Source organism: Bombyx mori, chromosome 17, assembly GCF_030269925.1.
Source record: "Bombyx mori chromosome 17, ASM3026992v2".
NCBI lineage: Eukaryota > Metazoa > Arthropoda > Insecta > Lepidoptera > Bombycidae > Bombyx > Bombyx mori.
In genome coordinates, this window is record NC_085123.1 from 1,152,501 (window position 1) to 1,178,335 (window position 25,835).

The 25,835-nt window shown below is 37.7% G+C and overlaps 3 protein-coding genes across 10 annotated transcripts in view; 2 read left to right on the forward strand and 1 right to left on the reverse strand.

Moving 5' to 3' along the window:
* LOC101744920 (transmembrane channel-like protein 7) lies at positions 1-22,450 on the reverse strand. 4 transcript variants are annotated; one of them, XM_038016833.2, is made up of 15 exons: positions 22,198-22,450; positions 20,479-20,616; positions 19,752-19,923; positions 18,909-19,056; positions 18,272-18,511; positions 17,418-17,563; positions 16,674-16,824; positions 15,548-15,786; positions 8,475-8,589; positions 7,211-7,320; positions 5,791-5,983; positions 4,917-5,011; positions 4,051-4,209; positions 2,992-3,125; positions 1-2,663 (listed from the first exon to the last, which is right to left on the reverse strand). In XM_038016833.2, exons 2-15 carry the CDS (start codon positions 20,597-20,599, stop codon positions 2,383-2,385), a joined length of 2,304 nt encoding a protein of 767 aa, XP_037872761.1. In that variant the 5' UTR covers positions 20,600-20,616; positions 22,198-22,450; the 3' UTR covers positions 1-2,382. The 4 variants fall into 4 exon arrangements, with proteins under 4 accessions (XP_037872761.1, XP_037872763.1, XP_037872762.1 ...); XM_038016835.2 differs by lacking the exon at positions 22,198-22,450 and adding an exon at positions 21,082-21,361; XM_038016834.2 differs by lacking the exon at positions 22,198-22,450 and adding an exon at positions 20,727-20,986.
* The window catches only part of Bm_Bre5 (beta-1,3-galactosyltransferase), a 16,953-nt gene continuing 3,638 nt past the window's right edge, over positions 12,521-25,835 (forward strand). The window contains 5 exon segments of one of the 2 annotated variants that reach the window (NM_001047080.1): positions 12,521-12,528; positions 17,844-17,849; positions 23,074-23,414; positions 23,809-23,955; positions 24,854-24,903. The gene's annotated coding sequence lies outside the window, so the exon portion shown is untranslated. 2 annotated transcript variants of the gene reach the window in all.
* Positions 23,030-25,835, forward strand: part of LOC134198665 (protein C10) — a 3,541-nt gene continuing 735 nt past the window's right edge. Inside the window, exons 1-4 of one of the 4 annotated variants that reach the window (XR_009975308.1) lie at positions 23,030-23,414; positions 23,809-23,955; positions 25,002-25,047; positions 25,316-25,397. Coding sequence is in view for 2 of the 4 variants with exons in the window: in XM_062673249.1 (XP_062529233.1) it covers positions 23,198-23,414; positions 23,809-23,942 (351 nt within the window). In the remaining 2 variants the exon portion in view is untranslated. Of the gene's footprint in view, positions 23,415-23,808; positions 23,956-24,853; positions 24,980-25,001; positions 25,555-25,835 lie in introns of those variants that run through there. The other 3 variants (XR_009975307.1, XM_062673249.1, XM_062673248.1) reach the window with 3 other exon arrangements.

A 25,835-nucleotide genomic window follows, 5' to 3' on the forward strand; every position in this document is an offset into this window, starting at 1 on the left:
TTATTTTTCGTAGTTCATTTTAATTATAAATTTAGTACTTATATAAATAATAAATAAAACATGCTCTTTTAAGAGTTACAATACTAGAAAATGCATATAAAAAATAGCCTCTATTTATAAATGTTCGATCTCTTTAATCATATACATTTTGTATAATTTAACTATTTAAATATAAAAAAAATTTACAATTTTATTATTATTTGAGATCCGCCTTTGATAAGGTTAAAACCTTTTTAAATAACAAACTTATTTGTATTTCTATGAAATTGTTTCTTCAAAATATTTGTCCAATATTTCATCTATATTAAAAATCTTTAGGTATAATCAAAAACAAAACGATAGTATTAAAATTATTTATGAGCCATTTTAGTGCGTTACGCAAAATTTAAACAATTTTTTTGTCTCGATTTATAAACACGGACATGTTTAGTATTGTTTAGTTTCTTAAAGTACACCTTGAATTATAATATCTATCTTAACAATGTCACTGACCGACCCATATGTTAAATGCATTACAAAATACTGATCTATATTCATCAACGGCGGATCCAGGGGGGGGTGGTCATGGGGGTCATGACCCCCCCTGAGCTAGTTCCAGGACTTGAACTAACTTGGACTAATTGAAGAACATCATGATTTATTTATTATCTATTGTTATCAAAATTAAATTATAGGTTCTTAACTTGCCCACGACTATGTGACCCCCTCCTGGCGCCAAAGCTGGATCAGCCCTTGATATTCATGTAGGCATCTAATAAGCAATCGGACTTTTTGGCGGGAACGCGAGGAGTGAAGTTGTGTGATTTGTTTTATATTATCTATTTTTTCAGGTTTAAATATGTAATAACGGCGGTTTATTAACTGTTTAATATCTGTGAAAGTGCACAAATGTTGGAAAATAAAACAAAGCCGCTGGACTTAACTTCTCGGTATCCTCCAAAAAGTCCACTGAAAAAATCTCAGTAGGTATATGACCACCATTACACTGAGATTATATTTCATCCCATATCATCTCATCTCATTTCATTTAATTTCATTTCATCCCAGTTGATTAATGTCTCAAATTAATTATCTTCATTTCATTTCAATTCACTCCATATTATCATTTTTCATAAAAATAATAATATAAATTAAAATAACACATAACTTAAAGGTCTTAGTTACCAGGTCATAAAATCCCATAATTAAATAAAAAAGTAATCTATATTTAAATAGACAAAAACGAGCATGTAGAAGTTGATAGAAAGGTCATCCGATGCCTCCAAGGTGACAGTTATAATAAATGAGACTATAGACAGACAGTACCTTCTGTAACGATAAATAAGTGTGTTAGCATCGTTGTTTACTGCCAGGCGGTCGTGCGTCGCGGTCTGAAGGAACCTCTCATCTACAACATGCGTTCTCATATTTATTTATGTATCTACTTAACAGCAACTGGACCGTGAGATCTTCTGTCAACTTAACGTAATAAAAATATCGCGTGTTGAACTAATATTCTCATAGTACATACAAAAAAAGCTAACCTTATTACATTTCATTGGCTATAATTATAACAGAGAGTTAACTATTTTGTATAATGACGTCAAAGTTCAGTACAAATTCTATACTATATAAAACGACCTACATATTTCTGGAAATAGACAAGTCACTCCCACTAAAATACTGTAAAATATGTTTATTGCTTACTTATTTAATAGTAAATGCATCCAAATTTTAATCGAAGTATTGGAGCCGTTAATTTAAACACGAAAATGTTTAATTACGCAAGACTGATTTAAATTTCACAACCTTTTCATACATAAAAAATATGGAAGACAAAATTTAATTTTTGGCAACATTTTCAAAACGAAGGAAGACACTTTATATATTTAAATTAATTTATTTATATATCGACGCTTGAAAGGCAAACGTGACTAAACGACCATAACTGCTTTGTACATAAATGATAGGCAATAACCATATTCGATGCGCAAAAAAAATATATATCTAGGTCTATTAAAATAATTTCAATCCTACAGCTAGATTCGTTACAATACGACCGACGTAACTTGGTGAGTCTGAATATAGCCGCAGGTGAACTTTCGCGCATGTACACTCGTAAAAAAAAGTGTAGCATTCATTTTTTAGTAATATAAATGACAAAATTATTATTTAATATAATTCATACTAAATATTATTAAATTATTAATTATATAATATTAAAAAAAAAAAAAAAATTTAATAAAAATAAAGTATAACTTCTTACGCGCGTACATAAGTACACGCACCCTTTTTTTGGTTTTCAGGTATTTCAACCTTAAATTAGTCTACTGTAAAGTTCACGCATTGTCGCTTAGTCACGTTTGCCTTTCAAGCGTCGATGTGTATATATAAGACTGCGAACTAAGGCCACCGCTTGTCGTCTTCGGTTTGTGCCAGACGACTGCTAGAGCCTTGCCAGCTAAACGAGCTGTCGGTGTCGCCGTCATTCGATTTCGACCTCTCGGTCAAATGCGAATAAGGCCGGTATTCCTTGACGCGCGACCGAGGTCGGTCCCCGAACGAATGACTGAGCCTCGATGCGTCAAAATGGAAGCCAGAGTTCGATGGCTTCCTGACGTCCCTAATGTACTTCCACGTGTGGCTGTCCGGACCCTCGGCCGCCTTCGGGCTGTACGACCACTCTGCGGAACATATTCCGACGTTGGAATACAGAGGACGCAGGCTTGGGACCATTACTACTTTCTTTACGATCATCCTTACTGGTGATAGGACGTCTTGTGAGTCCGCAAGGGTAGATACCACCAACCTCTCTCAATCTCTCTATCTCTCTCTCTATCTATCTATCTATCTATCTATCTCTCTCTCTCTCTCTCTCTCTATCTATCTCTTTCTCTATCTATCTATCTCTCTCTCTCTCTCTCTATCTATCTATCTCTCTCTCTATCTTTCTATCTCTATACCGCTCGTACATATTGAAAGCAACAGAAACAGAATACAGCCGGTACTCACCCCCGTTGGAGACTTTAGCGATGGCGTTGAGCAGGAAGTCCTTGTCCTTCGCCTGCAGTACTAGCATGTGACGCAATATGACCACCATGGAGGAGTGCGCGAGGGCGCGCGCCCGCATGTAGTACACCGACACGCTGCGGGACATGCAACGGCTTATATCCTACCACGCTCTACCTACCTATTTCTGCGGACTACAATGGTGGCTCAGCTATTTTTATATATTAGGAAACATAGAGCTTTTGTGTCAGGGTGGACGGCAGTGTGGCGGGTAGCCATCATACAACGCAAGATATTTCACAGATGCCTGAATCTCACTTACGACATTTTCCAGACAAGCTTGCATATACTATACAAGTTCCGAACAACAACATTCGGACCGTCGGTCTACCGAGCAATATCACCCGTTCGGTGGAAGATCTTTCCCTTCGTCGTTATTCTACAACTGGTGACCGCGACTTTGGGCTTAGGCATCTGTCAAATATCGTTGCGTTGAACGATGGCTACCCGCCACAGCAGCATTGAGATGCTCATAAGCTTCGGTAACATCCGGTTCATTGCTACTCCCATTTGACTCCATACAGAAGAGAGCCGTTCGGGTTGTCGATAATCCCATTCTCACGGATCGTTTGAAAACTCTGGGTCTGCGGAGGGACTTCGGTTCCCTCTGTATTTTGTACCGTATGTTCCATGGAAAGTGCTCTGAGGAATTGTTCGAGATGATACCTTCATCTTGTTTTTACCATCGTACCGGCCGCCACCGGAGTGGAGTTCATCCATACTACCTGGAGCCACTGCGGTCATCCACAGTGCGTTTCCAGAGATCATTTTTGCTATATACCATCCGGCTTTGGAATGAGCTCCCCTCCAGTGTTTCCCGAGCGCTATGACATGTCCTTCTTCAAACGTGGCTTGTGGAGAGTGTTAAACGGTAGGCAGCGGCTTGGCTTTGCTCCTGGCATTGCTGACGTCCATGAGCGACGGTAACCACTCACCATCAGGTGGACGGTATACGGTACCGGTATGCACTAGGAGGCCAGTGAGTGCGCAGTCGGTGCTCACCAGAGAAAAAGCAGTATGAAGGCCAGAGGTCCGGGCCTGCCGAAGAAGGCGAGTATGGTGGCGGCGGCGGGGTGCTCCGACAGCCTCAGGGCTCCTTCGCTGAGCACGCTGTACACCGTCTCGTAGCCACGGAACGGGCCGCAGACCTTCGATGAACTCCTGCTCAGTAAAAATCATAAAAAATATTACTGGTGGTAGGACCTTTTGTACGTTCACACGGGTACCTACCCTCACCCCGCCTATTTCTGCCGTGAACTAGTAATGCGTTTCGGTTTGAAGGGTGGGGCAGCCGTTGTAACTATACTCTCAGTATAGTTACAACTTTAGAACTTATATATCAAGGTGGGTGGCGCATTTATTTTGTAGATGTCTATGAGCTCCAGCAACCACTTAACACCAGGTGGGTTGTAAGCTCGTCCACCAATCCAAGCAATAAAAAAAAATGCATTGTCTTGCTTAAAGCCTTCAAGCGTTACCTACATCAGCTCGTCTGGGATTGGTCCCGAGGGACTGACCTACAATATGCATTTGTAGAATACTGGAGTTCTTTAGACACATTGCTCGGAAAGAGGGTCACGATCTTGTCTTGGTGACGAGCAAGATGATGAGACCCGGTGTAATAAGAGAAAACCTTTAATGCATATAAGGTTTTAATAAGCTAAAATTAACACTAAAAATTGTTTTGGTTACATTAGATATATTGACAAATAACTAATAAAACTGATTGAAAATGACATCAACTTATGACTGATAATTTCAAGTAAGAAGTTTACATCACACGGGAAGACGAGGGAGATGCCTTCCACGAGCTCAAAGATCGCAGCAGATGGAGAACAATGGGATGGGGGGGGGGGGAGGAGACTGACCTGAAGAAGAGCGAGCCGAGCCCGAACAGCGTGGCGAAGAGCGAGAGCGTGACCAGCACGTACAGCACCGTCTGCGTCTGCGCCGCGCGCCACACCTGCGGGACGCGAGGGTTATGGAAAATCTTTACTGATCACATTACATACATACATGCTTTATTACTAAAATTCAATAAAACGGAATGAAGTTCATTTAAGTTTAAGAAATTGTGGGAATCTAATGAAACCTCAATATCTTTCAATGTCAACTTCAATGTATTAAGAGGTAGGCAGCGGCTTGGCTCTGCCCCTGGCATTGCTGAAGTCAAGGCAATAAAAAAAATAAAAAAATCTTTCTAGTAAGCGATGTCCAGCGACTTCGTTTCATTTTAAAAATAATACGGTTGTTTTCCCCTATTATTTTAAATCAGCTGACACACGGGGTCAACGACCCCGCAGCCTACCCGCTTAGTTACTACCGCCCCACTAATGTCTACAACTCCGCATCACGCAGTCCGGTTTGAAGACTGACCCGTTCGTTCTTCCGAAGCTTCTAAACTAAGATCACAGGGCCCACATCATGGTGCGAGGAATCTCATTTGACAAAACCTCAAAAACAAATCTGTAGCGGCGCCTGATTCGTTTAGCACTACCGGTACCGCGCGCTGACAGCATTCAACAATACTCCTAAGATACCTCACAAAAATCATTATTGGAACAAGATCCTTTCCAATCGAAAATGTCAGATTCATACACTCACGACGTGCAATCACGACTAAAGCATTAGTAAATTATAATTAAAGCAAATAGCAGGAAATCAATTGGTTTTATTATAAATGCAATAAAGCCACAATGTCTCGCGTAGACAAAATCTATAGCATAACTTCCAAAGCCTCACCTTTCTAGCCGGCTGGCATGCCCTCAGAGCGCATTCTCTCTTCACGTAGAACAAGATAAAGAACTTGATGGTGACTGCCACCACGAGCAGGGGCGAGAACAGCAGACCGAACCAGAGCACCCCCTGGTTGTAAATCAACGTGAGCGAGTTATACGCTATGTTGAACTCCGGCGCCGACGAGTCCGGGTTTAACCTGGTGGAATGCGCATCTACACTAATATATAAATCTACAGTGGTTTTTACGGATGCTCCGTTATAACTACTGAACCATGCATTCGATTGACTTGAAACTTGGTATCCATGTAGAAAATACATGTACTCAATGGATAGGCTAATATTTATATGAGTGTTGGACTCCCTAAAACAGTTGCGGGGGCGTTAATGATGAGAATATTTGTGGGGGTGAGAAATAATAATGTTAATTTTAAATGCCCAGCGAAGCGGACGGCTACAGCTAGTCGTATACATATATATATATATATATAATATATATATATTATATATAAGATTGTTGTAAAATGATTGTTTTTTTTATACTTAAACTGATGGCCTTGAGAGACATTTCAGCGTAGCCTTAACAAGTAGGTGAGCTCACGGGGCTCAGACCTGACGACGTGGCTAACACTGACCCTAGCAAGAGTAGTAAATCGCAGAATTTACCACGGGATCGGAAACGCGACCCACTGAGAAGCTCTGACGAGAAACTCATTGGGCTGTGTCTATGAAAACATATAATAAATTATGATTAGCTTGATCAGGCCCAGATCAGGTCCAGATCAGGCTTGGACTAGAAGGGCGTGTGGTACCAATTAAAATTGAAACGTAATCATCTTGGAATAGTGATTACATTCGTTACACTACGGTCTCCTGTACGAAAAATTTTTTTTATATATATTATTTCATCCAATCGAATTACATAGTCACCATTGTTTTTCTCATTACTCTAGATTAGGGCTGTCCAGAATCAGAAAATAATTTTGGATACATGTAAATAGTTTCGATAATAGATTTTTTTATCAAAACATCAATATTTGGCATAATTTATCTTTATTCTTGTAACATTCCATTCCCATTACATCATTTAAAAATGAAGCTATCTTTAACTATTATTGGTTATTGGGGGAATTCCCGAGTATTTTGGTTGTTTTTGAAAATATATTAGTGTGCGGCCCTCCAGCTTTTGCAGTAAAATTAATTAGCCCGCAAAGGTATGTAGTTTGGACAACCCTGCTCTACGACATATTAATATTATGTGCGAGGAACGATTCGTGGGACCAGTCGTACTATACGTTCCCCTAAACCAAACTATACTAGCCTTTGCTTTTCCAAATTTAGAAAAAGAACCGATTAAATTCACATTTGCACTGAAAACGTTTAGTAAAAATAATAATAATAAAGCAAATAAACAAAGCGAACTCACTTATATATCAAAGCTCTAATAAACTCAATGGCTGGCAACACCAGCAGCGAGACCACGGCGTCCAGCAGGACCAGCCTGTACGCTTCCTGACCGAAACGCGTCTCCCAGCACTGTGTGTTCGGTCGATAAAACAAAATCAAAAATGGCAACAAAAATATAACAAAAAAAATGGTGCGCGTGCAACTTGGTGCGCGTGAATGAAGTGAAACTTCTTTTTTGATGTGTAGTATTGTGGTTTTCTTCATTATTCATCCTTAAATCAGATTGCTCTTGAAATAGGGAATGCTGTGTATAAGAGATGCGACATCTTTAGCATTTATATTATATAATATATATTTTACATTATAGATAGAAAAATAAATATATGCATATTTTTTAAATACTTCGTTAAAATATCAGACGCTACTCGTTGCTAACGTTCGGGTGCCACGCATTCACTCTCGCTCTGTCTCTTTCTATTCCAGGGTAGCGTTAAACGTTAAACGCAACCTTATCGCATTAGAAGTTTCACTTCAACAATTACTCTATACTACTTCATATTAGTAATTTATAATTAAAACTACATTGACGGTTTAAAATCGCATTTTTTATTGTCACTATATTTTTTTAGGTGTCTCGTATACTTTAGTTTCATTGATATTTGAACTTTTTTTTTTAAGTACCGTCGATTTTTTAAATAAAAATATTTATATATTGTTTTATAGTCAATTTTTTAAATAAAAATATTTATATATTGTTTTATAGTCAAACGCTAAGACCACGAAAACTGAGCAATATTCGTAACATAAATAATATGATGACAAGAAAAAAATAAAGGGCGAGATTAAGCCGGTAATTTAGTTTTAATTACGTTTACGTAATCACAATAGCCCAAGAAAATAATAACGGTAATTTAGGTTTTTATTTTCTCGAAAAATAAAATGCTCTTAGAAATTATTACAAGTTTGTCTGTATGTTACGGTTATAGTATAAATTGATAATCGTGGCAGTATCTGTGGATTTTTAAATTTCGTATTGAACAACATAAGTCGTGAATGGTTCCTTATCTGTGCGACCAGGATTTAGTACAATTATTTAAAGAAAACAAAATGTCTCGTATTCTGTGTCCCATTATTTGTTTTTTTTTTCAGTAATACTTATCGTATACCGTCATCTACCCACCATGGTAGAAATAGGTACCAATAAGTGTCGGTATCACTAGTGTTACTAGCGCGCAAGCTTATTGATCATTGCACTACTGTGGCTTGTGACGTCAAATGCTTACGTCAGTGTTCGACCGGGACCAGTACACCAGCAGAAGCATCAGCGCGCCCATGTCCAACAGCCAAGTCCTGGCCAGCGTCACGTAGACCGCCGTACGACGCGTGTAGTACTCCAATCTATGGATTACAACATCATCAGCCCGTAGACAGACAATACCTCGAAACAACTTCTTGACGGGCACACGATAGTGGCGTAGTAGAGATTCTCAAAGTCACCGGTTGTCGTTTCCCAATTCCAATTGAAAAGTTTGTTTTCACTTCAGAAGCATTGTGTCATTTAGTGTTACTAGAGATTTGGCTAAAAAGCCGGGTAGTCATTGGCCGTTATAAATAAAAATAAAAACTTTAATTCTTGTTCACTTTTTGGCGGGAACGCGAGGAGTGAAGTTGTGTGATTTGTTTTATTTTGTCTATTTAGTGTTTCTTCAGGTTTAAATGTGTAATAACGGTGGTTTATTAACTGTTTAATATCTGTGAAAGTGCACAAATGTGGGAAAATGAAACAAAGTCGCTGGACGTAGCTAAAAATCTCAGTAAACGACCAACATTTTACTGAGATTATATTTCATCCCATACCATGACATGGGGTAAATTGGGATTCTGGGGTAAATTGGGACAAACCTGCGGAAGATTCTCAAAGTACTTGTAGCACGGAATCTACCTAATTTTCTTTAAGGTAATATTTATCAATGTATAGAAGAAAAACCAAGTTAACTATGGAAGTACTAAACATGAGTTTAGTTGGTCCCAAAAATTCGTCAAATTAAATTTAAAATAATGGTTGAAAAGGGCGTTTTAAAACAGCTTAAAGAACTTTTAAAAAAAGTAATATTATCGTTGTTTTTTCAATAAGATCACAGTTTATATAAGTTTTTAATACACCTGGAAATACCACAACAAACGGTAAGTTGCAATATTCTTATTTTAAATACAATATTTCGACAAAATAAAAAATGTATATTTTTTCCTTTCTGTGGTGACTTACACATGATTGCGTAGTTCACAAGTCTTTGTGTGAACGGCGCGAGGTGCGCCGTCGCAGCTTCCTGCGCCAGTCGTCCGCAGACCTCTGACCGCGAAGCTCACGTCACATTTACTCGCATACGCCTGTCTCGATTGACTAAGTTGATATTGAATGTTTAGTGTGTATAGTTTATGTCTCTTTCTTTGCCTGGACTTTTTCTTACTGTTTGCTGTGAACTATTCAACTGTGCTTGTGCTTGTCGCTTTTCTCCTTCTAATCGTTTTTTATGTAATAAATTGCTGTGTGTGTGAAATTGGACATAATCATTCCGGTAACGGATCTGAACCCTATATTGCCTGAACCAAGACTCACGCAGCAGACTCCATAACTGGTGACCCCGAGCAGAACATTCTAGCAAAATGAGCAGTGAAGATAGTGACACAACTCTTTCGCAAACTACCCCACACAAAAAAATATCGAAAAATGAAGTGCCTATTTCCGTTGATCCATCCGGTAATCCAGCGGAACTTTTTCGGGTTGGTGTACGGATACCGCCTTTCTGGCCGGAAAAACCATTAATATGGTTTTGTCAAATAGAAGGTCAATTTAACATGGCAAGAATAACTGACGACTTAACCAAATTTCACTACGTGCTTTCAAACTTGGACAGACAGTACGCGGTTGAAGTGGAAGACGTAATCACCTCACCACCGGCTACAAAAAAATATGAGTACCTTAAAAGCGAACTGATTAAGCGGCTCTCCGTGTCTAAAGAGAAAAAGGTAAAACAGCTTTTACAATCAGAAGAGCTAGGTGACCGTAAGCCTTCACAATTCTTACGACATCTACGACAACTAGCTGGACCTACAATACCAGACGATTTTCTGCGGTCCATATGGACAAGCCGTCTACCAGACAACCTGCAAACTATCATCGCGTCTCAGATGACTTTGTCTCTCATTGAACTGGCAGATCTGGCTGACAGAGTCCATGACATCGCACCTAGTGCACCTCAGGTGGCAGCAACATCTTCAAGAGAAGACTCGGCACTGGAAATCATGGCTCGACAAATAACTGAACTAACAAAACAAGTCAGCGCTCTAACGATGGAAGTGCACACCCGGTCCCGTTCTCGCAATCGTCAGCAGCTCCACGATCGTAGGCGCACCCCTACGAGAAGATCCCAGTCCAACTATAAGCGGTTCCCCCTTTGTTGGTACCACTTCAAATTTGGTCAACAAGCGAAGACATGTATCCAGCCCTGTGATTACACACCATCGGAAAACATTCGGGGCAGTCGATAATGGCGACTGAAGATTGCCCATTAAACACCGGTCGCCTCTTCGTGACGGATAGAAGATCACGTCTTCAGTTTCTGGTCGACACCGGAAGTGATGTTTGCGTTTTTCCTCGCTCTGCGCTTCGTCAACGACGGGAAAAGACGGAATACGAGCTGTGCGCGGCCAATGGTTCTACGATTAACACGTACGGGTACATTGAACTTAATCTCAACCTAGGCTTGCGTAGAAATTTTGTGTGGCGTTTTACAGTAGCTGATGTAACTAAAGCTATCATTGGCGTAGATTTTCTGTCTCATTTTAACCTTATCGTAGACATACGCAATAAGCTTTTAATTGATGCTAGTACCAAATTGTCAACCGTAGCTGCTTCTGCTGTAACTGATAGTTTAATATCTAGTGTAAAGGTCGTAACCGGCAATTCTAAATATCATATTTTGCTTTCTAAGTTTCCAGAGCTGACACGACCGGCAGGCATATACCACACACCAAAACACAACACAGTTCATCACATCCGCACCACACCAGGCCCCCCGGTTGCCTGTACTCCTCGAAGATTGGCACCTGAAAAATTGAAGATTGCAAGATCAGAATTCGAAGCAATGTTGGCTAACGGCACCACGCGACCCTCTGAGAGTCCCTGGTCCGCACCACTACACCTCGCTGCTAAAAAGGAGAACGGTTGGCGACCATGCGGCGACTACCGTATGCTAAACGCTCGCACGATACCAGATAAGTATCCGATTCGCCATATCCAAGACTTTGCGCATAGCCTGTCTGGCTGTCGTGTATTTTCTACCATTGACCTGGTTAAAGCTTTTAATCAAATACCGGTTTTTGAAGACGATATACCAAAAACAGCGATAACAACCCCGTTTGGACTCTTTGAATTTCCGTACATGACGTTTGGGTTGCGAAACGCAAGTCAAACTTTTCAGAGGTTTGTCGATGAGATGACACGTGGCTTAGATTTCTGCTTCCCCTATATCGATGATTTTCTCATATTTTCCAGTAATGAATCTGAGCACCTGGAGCACCTACATCAGCTTTTCATCAGAATGAAAGAATATGGAATGCTCATCAACACTGCAAAATGTGTTTTCGGTGCATCGGAGGTGGAATTTCTTGGCTACCATATTGACGCAAATGGAACAAAACCTCTGGAAAGCAAGGTACAAGCCATCAAAGAATTTCCTGTCCCTAAAACAGCTAAGCAGCTTAGAAGATTCTTGGGCATGATAAACTTCTATCGTAGATTTATCCCCAAAGCTGCAAATATTCAAGCTGCTCTAAGCTCCTTGCTGACAGGTTCTATAAAAGCATCACATCCAATTGAGGTGACGGGGGACTCACTAAAGTCATTTGAAGACTGTAAAGAAAGCCTTTGTAACGCAGCTTTACTTGCTCATCCTGACTGTGACGCCAAGGTGAGCTTAGTGACTGATGCGTCTGACTTTGCTATTGGTGGAGTATTACAACAGCTGAAGGACGGAAATTGGCAACCTCTGGCATTCTTCTCTCGTAAGTTAAGCCCATCGCAACAAAAATATTCACCTTACGATCGAGAGCTTTTGGCAATTTACGAGAGCATCAAATACTTCAGGCATTGGTTAGAAGCAACAACTTTTACCATCTATACTGACCATAAACCATTATGCTTCGCATTCCATCAGCGGAAGGCAAACTGTAGTCCACGTCAATATAGACATTTAGACTACATATCACAGTTTTCGACTAACATACAACATATATCCGGAAAAGATAATGTTGTGGCTGACACTCTTTCCCGGGCTGGTCAAGTTGAAGAACTGCAAAATCCTGTCAATCTCGAAACTTTGGCCAAAGCGCAAGATACGGACACTGAACTAGTGAATTTCTTAAGACGGCACACTTCGTTACAACTCGTGAAGCTAAATATACCAGGAAGTCAAAAACAACTGTACTGCGATGTCAGCACGCCGACTCCCAGGCCTCTGGTGCCAAAGCACTTACGGAAACAAATATTTGAAAGCTTGCACTCATTGAGCCATCCCGGTACAAAGGCTAGTGCTAAACTAGTAGCTGAACGATTTGTATGGCCTTCACTCAGGAAAGACTGTCGTGACTGGGCTAGAGCGTGTTTAGCTTGCCAACGCTCAAAAATAAATCGACATGTTAGCTCACCGTTAGGCACCTTCGATTTACCAAAAGCAAGATTCAATCATGTACACCTAGACATCATTGGACCGTTACCTCCTTCCGGTGATTACAAGTACTGTTTAACAGCAATTGATCGTTTTACCCGGTGGACTGAAGCTATACCACTGACTGATATTACGGCCGAATCAGTAGCAAAAGCTTTCTTATCGGGATGGATTGCCCGATTTGGTTGTCCCACTGACATCGTCACTGATCGCGGCAGACAATTTGAATCAGCACTATTCGAACAACTTTCCAAATTCATAGTGTTTAAGCATCGCAAAACTACCAGCTACCATCCTCAATGCAATGGTCTCATTGAAAGGTTTCACCGGCAGCTGAAGGCTGCTATTACATGTCATGCCGACATCAACTGGACCGAAACTTTACCAATCGTGCTCCTCGGCATAAGAAGTGCTTTTAAGGAAGACATTCAGTGCTCGTCAGCCGAATTACTATATGGTGAACCCCTGCGCCTACCAGGAGAATTTTTTGGTCATAAAACTGACAAGCAAGATACGGATATAACTGATTTTTCAGCCCGCATCAGGTCATTTGCCAGCAATTTACAGCCAGTCCCAACATCACATCATTCTACCCAGAAGATATTTATCTACAAAGATCTTGCATCTTGCTCGCACGTATTCCTCAGAGAAGACGGAGTCAAACGTGGATTTCAACCAGCGTATAAAGGCCCCTACAAAGTTATTAACAGAGACAACAAAGTGTACAAGCTGTTAATAAACGGAAAAGAGATCAACGTTTCCATAGACAGGATCAAACCAGCTTACTTATTAGATAGCAACACAGAAAAAATACCTAAGCAACTCTATGATGAAAAAGAAAGTCTGGAATCGCCGCGCTCATCTCACAGAACAAGATCGGGTAGAAAGGTCACGTTTCCAGATTACTATCGCCCATCCTGAGGTGGTCTCTGAGGGGGAGTGGTGTGGTGACTTACACATGATTGCGTAGTTCACAAGTCTTTGTGTGAACGGCGCGAGGTGCGCCGTCGCAGCTTCCTGCGCCAGTCGTCCGCAGACCTCTGACCGCGAAGCTCACGTCACATTTACTCGCATACGCCTGTCTCGATTGACTAAGTTGATATTGAATGTTTAGTGTGTATAGTTTATGTCTCTTTCTTTGCCTGGACTTTTTCTTACTGTTTGCTGTGAACTATTCAACTGTGCTTGTGCTTGTCGCTTTTCTCCTTCTAATCGTTTTTTATGTAATAAATTGCTGTGTGTGTGAAATTGGACATAATCATTCCGGTAACGGATCTGAACCCTATATTGCCTGAACCAAGACTCACGCAGCAGACTCCATACTTTCTTTTTGGGGAAAATTGGGACGTATGTAGGGTAATTTGGAACGAGACTGGAAAAATTAGGGACGAGAAAACACAAAATTGGAACGCCAAAAGACAAAATAGGGATGGCTTGTTAGGGTTGTCACTGATATCTTATAATAGATTTTTTAGCCTATACTATCACTTAATTGCGTGATGTAAAGAAGGTTAGTGTGTTTATCAGTTAGTTTATGTAAGTATTATAGGTAAAAGAAAAGTATATATATAATTACTTTTTTTCGCGACATTTATCTTGTAATATCTGCCCGGTCGTATGTTCTTTATAGCAATAAAAAAAATTAAAAGTTAAAAGAACTCAAACGAATCAAAACTTTTGTTATTTCAGAATCTATTCACGCGTCGAATCATGATTTTGTTAACATTCACAACATACACACACAAATAAAAACAGGCCTCAGATTTTAAATGTAACATTAATTAAATTAACAATAATTAATTATTCACCTGATATCTTACTCTTGCTCAAAGATCATTTTGAAAATGTTGATTAAATAAAATTGTATTAATGCATTTCCAGTCCTTTTGTTTTCTATTTTTTATTCTATTTTATGATTTTGTTTCAGGGTTGTGATTCTTAAGGAAATTAATTAATAATTTTCTAAAATATATGTGCACATACTTTTTTTGATCATTGTATTGTTGATTATCATTCACGTCACATCGCTTCGGAATAGAAACCACCTTAATTTACACTATGTTGTGTATTGTGCTTAAATTATGGATTGTATTCATCATTTCGGTCCATATAAATAATTATATGGCACCTACCTATATATCGCAGTACTGCGAGTTGATAACCCTTACAAATATCCCAATTTAACCCTTAACCGTGTCAATTTACCCCGGACGCTGGGTAAATTAGGACGGCCATTATTTTACAGATTATTTCTTTAAAATGAATAATTAAAATAATGTAACGGTTTTTATCACCTAGGTACGTTCAAGACTCAACTTATTTCTTTGGTTGAGCAGTGACTATTTAATTGGAACTATTTTAAAATTCAATCTGAAGGTCGATTTTGTCCCTATTTACCCCATTGTACGGTATCATCTCATCTAATTTCATTTAATTTCATCCCAGTTAATTAATGTCTCAAATTAATCTTCTTCATTTCATTTCATTTCACTCAACATTATCATTTTTGAAAAAAAATATGAATATAACTTAAAAGAAGACATGACTTAAAGGTCTTAGTTACCAGGTCATAAAACTCCTTAAAAAAAACCTGTTGTAATAAGAATCAAATACCAATATGATAAACTGACTTGACAACTCCGTAGAAGACGAGTGGGCACAGGGTGACGACGAGCGTCAGCAGCGCCGACACCGCCAGCTCCCACCCCGCCCACGCCGTCTCCGCCTCCAGCATGTGCCACAGCCCCCAGTTCACGGCCACCACTAGCGCGAGCACCAGCCCGGTGGCCACTATGTTGGTCATGTACTGGCATATCCTCACGCAGACCGGCATCGACACTTTGTTCCTGTTCTGTTCGCTGAGGAGTTCCTGTGGACGAGGGTACCACTCGATAACGGTACACAGACCGTCTCCTGTGTTACAAGAAGCAGTGGGCTTAGTGCGAGTTTTTTAAAGTTCTCAATAGCGTAAGAGTTATTTCATATTTGTATGGACTGTGATCGTTTGCGTACGTTTGCCGCTAGGGGCGCTGTTCCAACTGCATACAAAATTGGGTTAACTTTTAAGCTATCGGGAACGTTAAAAAACTCGCACTAAGCACACTGATCTATTATATAAACACAATGTTAAATTGCGTTCAAAATATTTCTGTTTTGTATTAGTTGTAGTGAAGAGTCATGCGTGAGTACAGCACAAAGGCAGCGGCTTGGCTCTGACCCTTGGCATTGATGAAGTCCATGAGCGACGGTAACCACTTACCATCAGGTGGGCCGTAACCTCGTCTGCCTACTAAGGTAATAAAAAAAGGCAATGACGTCAGAAAACTATTATTTTTTTCAACGCATTTTTTTGTCTAAATTAATTATAAGTGTTGCTACTTTCGAACGTATGACGTGGACCGAGTTCAGTTCATCATAGTCTTTACACTTGGCAGAGCAGTCGTGGTGAAATTCTTATTTATTAAAGTCTTGACCGAGTTCAGTTACATTGGTACAACAAATCTGCGTACTGTTCGAACCCAGAACACCTGGTTGGGAGGACGTTCGAGTGCCGCAACAACCCCACAAAAAGGGGGGAGGAAGGTTAATTTTATTACACACTATTCATCCTTAAGCTCGTCTTGAATAAGTATCAATACTAATTATATTGTTTAAATTCATACATGGCATAATAGTACGACTTAAAGCTCACAGGACGCCTGACGCAGCGGACCAGGCACAACTTGTACTTAAATGAGGACAACAAAGAATTCTCACCTTAAATTCGTTATAGATGCTTGTGGAGGTAAATTCGGCGGCTTTATGGGAGACTATACCAAAGTCCCAGCCGCAAAAAACTTTGTTGGCGAAAATCAAAGTCACTCCGCCTCCGGTCTCGATGAAGTTACGTCGGTAGGAATATGCAGTTCTGGTGGAAGAAGGAAGAGTCATTAGGCTAAGCAGACGGATATATCGGAAATCGAGTACCACCACAAACAGGGTTTTCGTAGTGGTATACGCGAGGCGAGGGTCGCTCGGACACGCCATGGTCGTCGTGGTTGCATGAGGTCGTTGACCTCACAACACCTTATTAATACACTGACTTTTTCATAAGACATATGTGTATACGAAACAAGACAACCTCGTACAGGCAAGTAGGCAGCGGCTTGACTCTGCCCTGACATTGCTGAAGTCCATGGGCGACGGTAACCACTCACCATCAGGTGGGTTGAGTGCTCGTCCGCCTACGAGGGCGTAAAAAAATATCATAAAAGTCAGAATTCGTTCAGAAGAAGCTATAACCTTTACGGTGCACTATTCATGGTGGTGCATTAGCAACCTTGAATATCACAGAAGTTCCACATGCATAGTTAATCTCAATTTGCGCCAAAAAAATTAATCTCAGAACTTTTTTGGCAGAATTAAACTATCAACAACGTGCATTCTGGATTTATAGGTTCAAGAAAAGCGCAATAAATTTAACAAGTACGCCACCACTCAATAATAAGACTTTGAACTAACCTGTAACACAGAACAGCAAAACATGTCAGATACAGACAGACCATAGTGAAGAAATACGCGAACGGCATGTAGTATGAGAGTCCGGCCGTGACCACCGCGCCGTCGTGGTAGTGCGCGTAGAACAACAACGAGTCTTCTAACCAACCCTGAAAAAAATAATCCCATAAATAAATAAAAGTACCTCCCTCAGTGCCTCGTGCACCTCAGTGCTGAGGGTCGTGACCTTTACGGAGCACTTTTGTTAGGACTATGATCCTCATGAGTGCAATACAACACAAATGAATGTTATAGGGCTGACACTACATTGAAATTTAATTATTTTAGGTTAGTATTTTTTTTCCAGATACTATAAGAATCAATATGGAGCTGGGCTCACAGTGTGCTGTTTATTATGACTCTGCTCCTTCGTCGTCAAAATTATTTAAGCAGGAACGTATTTGTTTAGAAATATATCAGTACTTGCACTAGAATTAACGCTCAAACCAATTATATCAATATATTTCACTCAAGTAGATACAGATCTACTTGAGTAAAATATATTTGCAGACGCGAAATAAGCAAACTACGAAATATTTTGAATGATTCGAAATTGGGCTGTTGAAAATTGTAGGACACAGACTGCGGAAAGAAACGATCAGAAGCGGTAGTTCATATGGACAACATTAGGGATGCTGGTGTACCCAGTGGGAAGATCAAATTCGCATTTGAGTCATGTATTCAAATAATAACTACCCCACACCTCAAACTATTATTAAGAAGTACACAAAGACCAGGTTTCATATCGATATGAAATGTGTAATCCGACAACATTACTTATTAAACAAATAAAAACAAACATAAAGAGAATTAATTACCTGCCCACTAATGAAATCCCAGAATCCGAAGTTTACAGTCTTGTCGGGCTTATCATGCAGGACCTGCGGCACCACCACGAACAGTATCACCATTCCAGATAGCAGCAAGTTCATAGTAAACAGCCAGCGAACTAGGTAGAAGTATGACCCGACAGCCGATCCGAAGTGGCCCTCAATATTTCGAATGGCTTCGTACCAGAGTTCAATCGAAAATACGAGATCACGCATGCGGTCTTTTGTCTGAAAAGATTGCGAAGGAAATATCAATACAAGAGAATCTGGTGTCCAATCATCTACTTCTTCTTCTTCTTTGTCGCTTCCTCATTACTGAGGGTAGTGACCACCTTGGTCCAGTTTTTGCACTAGCTTCCTCCAATGTTGCCTGCATTCGGCCTGCTTAATAGCGCCCGCGACACTGGTGTTTGTGGCCTCCTTGACAATGTCAATCATCTACCACAACAACATAAACAAAGAACAACATATATTTCAAGTGGTCTTGAGTAAATTTGTATTTTGCAAATTGGCAATGTCAATCCAATACGCGATTATTTGCTAATACCAAATAATGATTTCAGCAAAGTGACAGCACTTTCAGACATCTCATTCCCATACTGATGAGAATTCAAAAGCATCGTACCCGTTTCCATCCAAAGCTCATTCTGTATTTGAACCTTTTCCACAGTGAAATTGGTTTCCTTTTCGACCTCAAGCTAACTGAGGCAGATAATTTCGCTCGGACATTCCTCTTCATGGTCAAACCTTGTGGGAGCTCACGAAGAGCCTCTCTGAAAGAATAACATTCATAATTTTTACCAGAGTGAAAATTGTTTAAAGATAATTAAGGTAGTGGTGGTAGGACCTCTTGTGACTCTGCGTGGGTAGGTACCACCACCCTGTCTATTTCTGCCGTGAAGCAGTAATGCGTTTCGGTTTGAAGGGTGGGGCAGCCGTTGTAACTATACTTGAAATCTTAGAACTTATATCTCAAGATGGGTGGCGCATTTACGTTGTGGATGTCTATGGGCTCCAGTAACCACTTAACACCAGGTGGGCTGTGAGCTCGTCCACCCATCTAAGCAATAAAAAATAATAATAATAATAATAATAACCAGGTGATTAGGAATTGAGCTGTACAGAAATTTTGATATCACTTCATTTTACTTGTTAAAACTTGAACATGTGAGATGTTTGTTATAAATTTCTTGTTTACGTTGATTCTATGAAGATATTGTTATTGTTCGAAATTACCTCTTCAATGTAATGTTAAGACAAGTATTATTTTATTTAAAAAGGATTTGGAATCACATTTTTAATTAATTAAGATGATTGGACTGTTTATTTTTAAGCACATAAGCATAATTAAATAACAATATAATTATTAATCAAATATTTTAATTTTGATTAACATTTTGATGGTTCACTTGCGCTCTGAATAAATGCAGATTGAAAAGTAAGAAAACATACACTCCGCAACTCTCACCTTCTCAGCTCCTCAGCATCAGGGGTGTCCTCCATGAGCTGGTGGTGCTGTTCCATCTCACGAACGATAATATTGGCTTGCACATCAGCATTGTCAGCTTCATCTGCTGCCTCAGCAACATCAGTCAGCAATGCATTATTTTCGGTATTGTTTCGACGTAGTCTCAATGTGTCTGTTTTAATACAATAACATTTACATATGCAAACATTTTGTTTATTTTTGTTCCAATATAATTGTTTATATTATTTGATAATTAGATTTATTAGAGTATTCTGACCCTATATACGAGGCACTTCATCAAAGAGTGTAGGGTAGTAACAAAGGTATTTATTCTAATTTTCATAACTAAAATTAATAACAGTGGATGTATGAAAATTACACGTTAACTCAACACGTCATGTTGCTAGCAATACAGTTATTTAAATAATGAAACATATTAAAGAATTGTAGTGAAAACATCGACATATAGAAAGATTGAAGCTTATGGAACTGATGACTTGCAAAATGTGTGACAGTAGTAATCGTGCATTGATGGATGATGATTGAGGGATGGGGAAACTGTTGAAGATACCATCCTATTGAGACTTCAACCTATGGTCTCAAGGTGGGTTGCATGGTTGACTTTGTGATATCTAATTAAGTATGACCTAGACCAGAAAGGAATCAGTTTTTTAAACGCAGCTGTATTTGAAGAGATGTAATAATAACCATATAATTTAATACATACTGTAAGGAATTTGTCTTGATGGCATAAAGTTGACGGCGACCTGTCTTGCTGCAGAGTTTCTCAGCGTAAAGCTTCGGCGTGAGCTTAAAGGCCTCGGGTCCACTTCTATTTCATCGTCCATTTTTTATTGTTTAGTTACTGGAAACGTTTAAGCAAACATATGCTTTTTTTAATTATAGAATCTTTAGATTTGCCAATTAGTATGATAATTTAGTTTGAAATAGTTTTTTCCATTAAAGTAATTTTACCTATATTTATTACTCACAAAAACCAAAGAAAACTGTTTTATCAAGAATATTTTATGCACAACTCTTAATAGTCATCGGGCTATATGAGTGTGGAAATATAGTTAACCAATCTTATTGAGTATGTGTTTTTGAAAATCTACTAATCCTTTTAACTTTATGGAAAGCAGCCTAGAGAACAATCCAATGGTTCTTTATCAAATATTTTTTTTAAACTTGTTTAAGAACTGGTGGTGATATATATTAAAGTCCCAATTAGTACACAATAACAAAATTTCATTATCTTTATAGTGTTTATTTGATGATAAACTATCTTTGTTTTATAATTAAATGATAATAAACATTATCTTCATTTTACCTGTGATATCTTTATTAATAGCATAAGGGCTGATTCAAATATTTACATTTGAAATTGTATTCAATTCTAATCTATATATTAACACGTGAAGCAAAAACTTTGTATCCCTTTTTACGAAAATTGCGCAGATGGAGGAGTATGAAATTTTCCACACTTATAGAGAATATAGAGAAGTGCACAATGCTAATATTTTTTTTAAATAATGCATAAAAGATACATTAAATTAATAAAGAAAACATTACACACACTATATACCATGTATTTGACACACACACGCATGCATACTATTTATTGTCAAACTTTTGTTCTTGACGTCTGTTGTCAAATTAAGAATAGAATATGGTTTGTCTTTGTTAATATTTTTTATAGTGTAGTCTTGGTGAAATTTGTAATTATAGAAGTATAAAATACAATCATAATAGTGTACAAACTTACAATTCCCATTAATTATAGTCGAATTTTGACTACTGTGGGACCTCTAGTATGTTATAATTTATCTTTGTGACCATTTAAAAGATAAAATTTATTGAAATAAATGATCTAAATATAACATGAATCTATACATGAACCCTTGTACATAGAATTTTAGATAAAGTATTAATGACCTCATGTGGTGATAAGACATAAATATAGTATTAGTGTAGGTTTGATTGTTTGTTCTAAGGTCGTACATGATTTTTTTTAAAAACAAATTTGAATTCAATTAAAACTTTGTAGTCTTTGTTGCCACTTCAGAGAATATTTCTTGCGTGTTACTTGGCAGACTTTCATAGATTGTTTACGTTTATTTGACAATTTTTCTAGTTAAAGCAAAATAGAAGGAATAACTATTCAATTTCCATTCTAAAACATCTTCATATTATATGTCTGTCAGTTTTGCTTCGAAAATAGACAATAAATTTAAAACATGCTCAGAAAAGGCTTAATTTTTCGTTGCCATAAATTGTATCCGATAGAAAAAGTATTTCCAATGATGTCTACAACTTACACACCACAATGTGACAACACCAAATAAAATCTGATAGTTCTGATAAACTTAAATAAGGTCTGATAAACTTAACTTAATTTATTAATAGTTTTTACAGATATATTATTACTTTAGTATAAGTTACTTACTACGAGAGTTTAAAGGGAGCTACCACAATACCAATCTTGTTAACATATAAATTTTATTTCATAAATTTAGTTTCATTTGTTGCTAGCTCTTCTTTACACTGATATGTTTAATACAATTACACTAAATATTTTTAAACCATTTGATGTCTTTTGATTTGAAAAAAACAATGAACTTAGACGAACTTGCAAAATTTGAAAATCTTGCAATGTTTCTCAAATATATTATGTGTATAATCTATGGCAATGTCGTCAAATATTATACCACAGGTTAATTTAATAGTTAATAGGTACAAGTTACTATATGGCTTACTGAATTTGGCCCCCGTTTTTGATTTTTGGATTTTTTTTATTTTTAATTATTTGTTCGTGGTTTATTCGTTAATGTACGAATATAAAAATTTTTTGGCTGTCTTTTATTTATTTATAATTAATGCTCACCTCATGGTTGGATGGTTTGCTTATTAGATATAAAATAATTAATAATTGGGAATTAAATTTTTTTTATGATCGAACAATCACCGAAGTCGTCGAACAAACGATAATTGATCAAAATTAATTAATCTGATCGATAAAAATAAAGATATCTAGTAATTTCATTTCATTTCATCCCAGTTGATTAATGTCTCAAATTAATCATCTTCATTTCATTTCACTCCATATTATCATTTTTCATAAAAACATCCCATATCATATCATCTCATTTCATTTTATTCGTGTCATATTTCATATTTAATTAATCAACTTCATTTCATTTCATAATATCATATTTAATAAAAAATAAATAAAAGATTAGGCAGTATGGTATTATACATTTGCCTTTCCATTTAGAAAAATAAAACTACTACTACTATAGTGGTGACCTACAATCTTTGAAGTTTGATTGATTGAAGTAATCCAGCAAAATTAACAAGAAAAAGCAATTCCTGAATTTCTGGCCCTTTTCAAAGAAAGCTGTTTTAATTAGATATTAGATCATGCGGCCATGATTAGAAACTAAAACATGTCGTCCCCTCAAAGCGTATCAGTCGATCAAATGCGACAAATACTAAATGAAATTATAGACGCCCTGGAATCGCCTGATTATGCTTCCAAACTCGATGAAGCTAAAGAAGCTGCTGGTAATGAGATGTTGAAAATGATGCAAATAGTCTTCCCCATGGTTGTGCAAATAGAAATGGAGACAATAAAGCACCATGGCTTCAATAATTCACGTGAAGGTATGCCGAGCTCGTTTTATTACGTAGTTTTTCTTTCTTCTTTCTTATTGTATATCGTACCACAGTATTTTAAAATTACCAATTCCCATGTTAAAATTAACAATAATTGCAGATGGCAAAATTTTACATATATTTTATTTAATCGAATTCCATACAACCCTATAGCATACACATCTCAACCCGTGTTATATTGAATTTGGAAAATTAATAAAAGAACAAAACATTTTTCACAGGCTGATTTAAAAATATATTAAAATTTGAAATCTCTTCTTAGTTTTGTTTAAGTCCTTGAATGCAACAAGGGAACGACTGTGAAGTGTTTTAAAAAAATGAACTGTTTAAGTATACTACTTTTATCACAGATGTTTGACATGTTAACAAAAATTCATCACAGGCATAGTTCAATTCACTCAGCTTATTCGTGACCTGGAGAGCATTGATGGTGAGGTTGCCCGTCTTCATACTCAAATCCGAAGCCACTACCTGCCCCCTGTGTCCATCAGTTCTTCTGTTGACACATCTTTGTAAAACAGTATTAAAGGTATGTAGTTTTGTTATTATTTTTTAGTCTGTGTATTTTGTTTTTTTTTTATTGCCCTTGTAGGCAGACGAGCATACGGCCCACCTGATGGTGAGTGGTTACCGTCGCCCATGGACTTCAGCAATGCCAGGGGCAGAGCCAAGCCGCTGCCTACCGCTTAATACTCTCCACAAGCATTGTTTGAAGAAGGACATGTCATAGCGCTCGGGAAACACCGTGGAGGGGAGCTCATTCCATAGCCGGATGGTACGTGGAAAAAAAATCTCTGGAAACACACTGTGGATGACCGCAGTGGCTCCAGGTAGTATGGATGAACTCAACTCTGGTGGCGGGCGGTGCGATGGTAAAAATGAGATGCCGGTATCATTTCGAACAATTCCTCAGTAGCATGGTCTTTTTTATGGATAGTAGCTGCCTAGTTTGGATATGATGATGGGATTACCACAACACTATCTACCACTTAGATCAAACGGTGTTTTCAAAAAAATTGTATGTTACTGCATAATCTTACATTTTTTGACTGTTTTTTTTTGTATTTTACTTTCCAAGGGAGCAGTACTCTGCATAAGGTCCGATCTATACATTATAAAGCAACAGTCATTTTCTCTGCTGCACTTTGCTCTGCTTAAGCCTCCTAATAATTTATTAATTAATTGTCTTCTTTCAAATTATTTTAATACAAAATACCTTTCATTGGGATCTATTCACCATCAGGTACCTGTGTATTGAAAGGATTTCAAAACACTACAGTATTAATATGTAACTAACACCCTGTTTAATGATGATATTCAGATCATGTTCATTTAAACCTAAAAACAAAAAAATATTAAGGCATAATCAATATCTAATTTATACCTTTTTCAACAAATTAAAAAATATATATATAAATCTGTTTTAGGTAAGACCTGGAACTCTTCTACTGTTAGTGGAGTGTTGAGATTCTCAAAACTTGCATTTATTTTACAAAACAATATTTATACTATTTAATTATGTATAGTAACAAATAAATATTTGTAGAACTGTATTGTTTTTTATTTGTCTTTCAGATATTATCAACCTAACTAAATGTTAGGGAAAGGTCCCAGAAAGCAGGTAAATAAATATTCATTCCCGTTTACCATATTAAAGCTTCTCACACATATTTAATATAACATAAACATTGAACATGTATTTGTATTAAACAATACAACTCTGCTGACTCAAGTCCCACATGCAGGTACAAATTGTTCCAACAAAACATGTACTCTTGTTTACCAATGACATTCACTATGAAGAAACAACATTGTGTAATAAAAACCAAATTTGCAAATTACAAATAATTACTGGGTGGTAGGATGTAATATGTGTCTATTTCTGTTAGGAAGCAGTCATCCATTTGAGTTTTAAAGGTGTGACAGCCATTATACAATTCAATTATACATTGACAACGCTTGCAGCTGAAAGTAAGTATTGTACTTTTTGACGAAGCATGTTGCTGATAACTTTATTTCTGTAATATGACGAAGCATGTTGCGGATAATAACATGTACTTTTAGGTTAGGAATATTGTTCTTTTTTTTTATAATAAATAAATTGATTGTACAAAAACTTACAAAAAAATATATTATTAAAATTCAATAGGGACTCACTACAGGTTATCGTGGTGAGTGGCAACATTCATATTGTTATGTCTATGTACTCTAATTAACTTGTTAATTCAAAAAAACCGAAATCTGTTGTATTTGCAATAAACAACCATTTATAAAAAATGCTGTAAAAGCAAGTAAATTATGGAGGGCAGAGGTAAGGAGAACTGTCTTTTATGGCAGACAGGTTGATAAGTTCAGCTGTCTACAGAAAATTACAGCTCAAAATAGTGCTAGTGTAGCAAGTGTTGATAT

Excerpts from the sequence above, each read along its gene's own strand:
- LOC101744920 (XM_038016833.2), bottom strand. The coding sequence starts at position 20,599 with ATGGACGATGAAATAGAAGTGGACCCGAGGCCTTTAAGCTCACGCCGA. Across the intron at positions 18,512-18,908 it reads TGAGCTTTGGATGGAAACGG|ACAAAAGACCGCATGCGTGA; the intron begins GTACGATGCTTT and ends CAATCTTTTCAG. Across the intron at positions 16,825-17,417 it reads TTTGCTGTTCTGTGTTACAG|AACTGCATATTCCTACCGAC; the intron begins GTTAGTTCAAAG and ends TTCTTCCACCAG.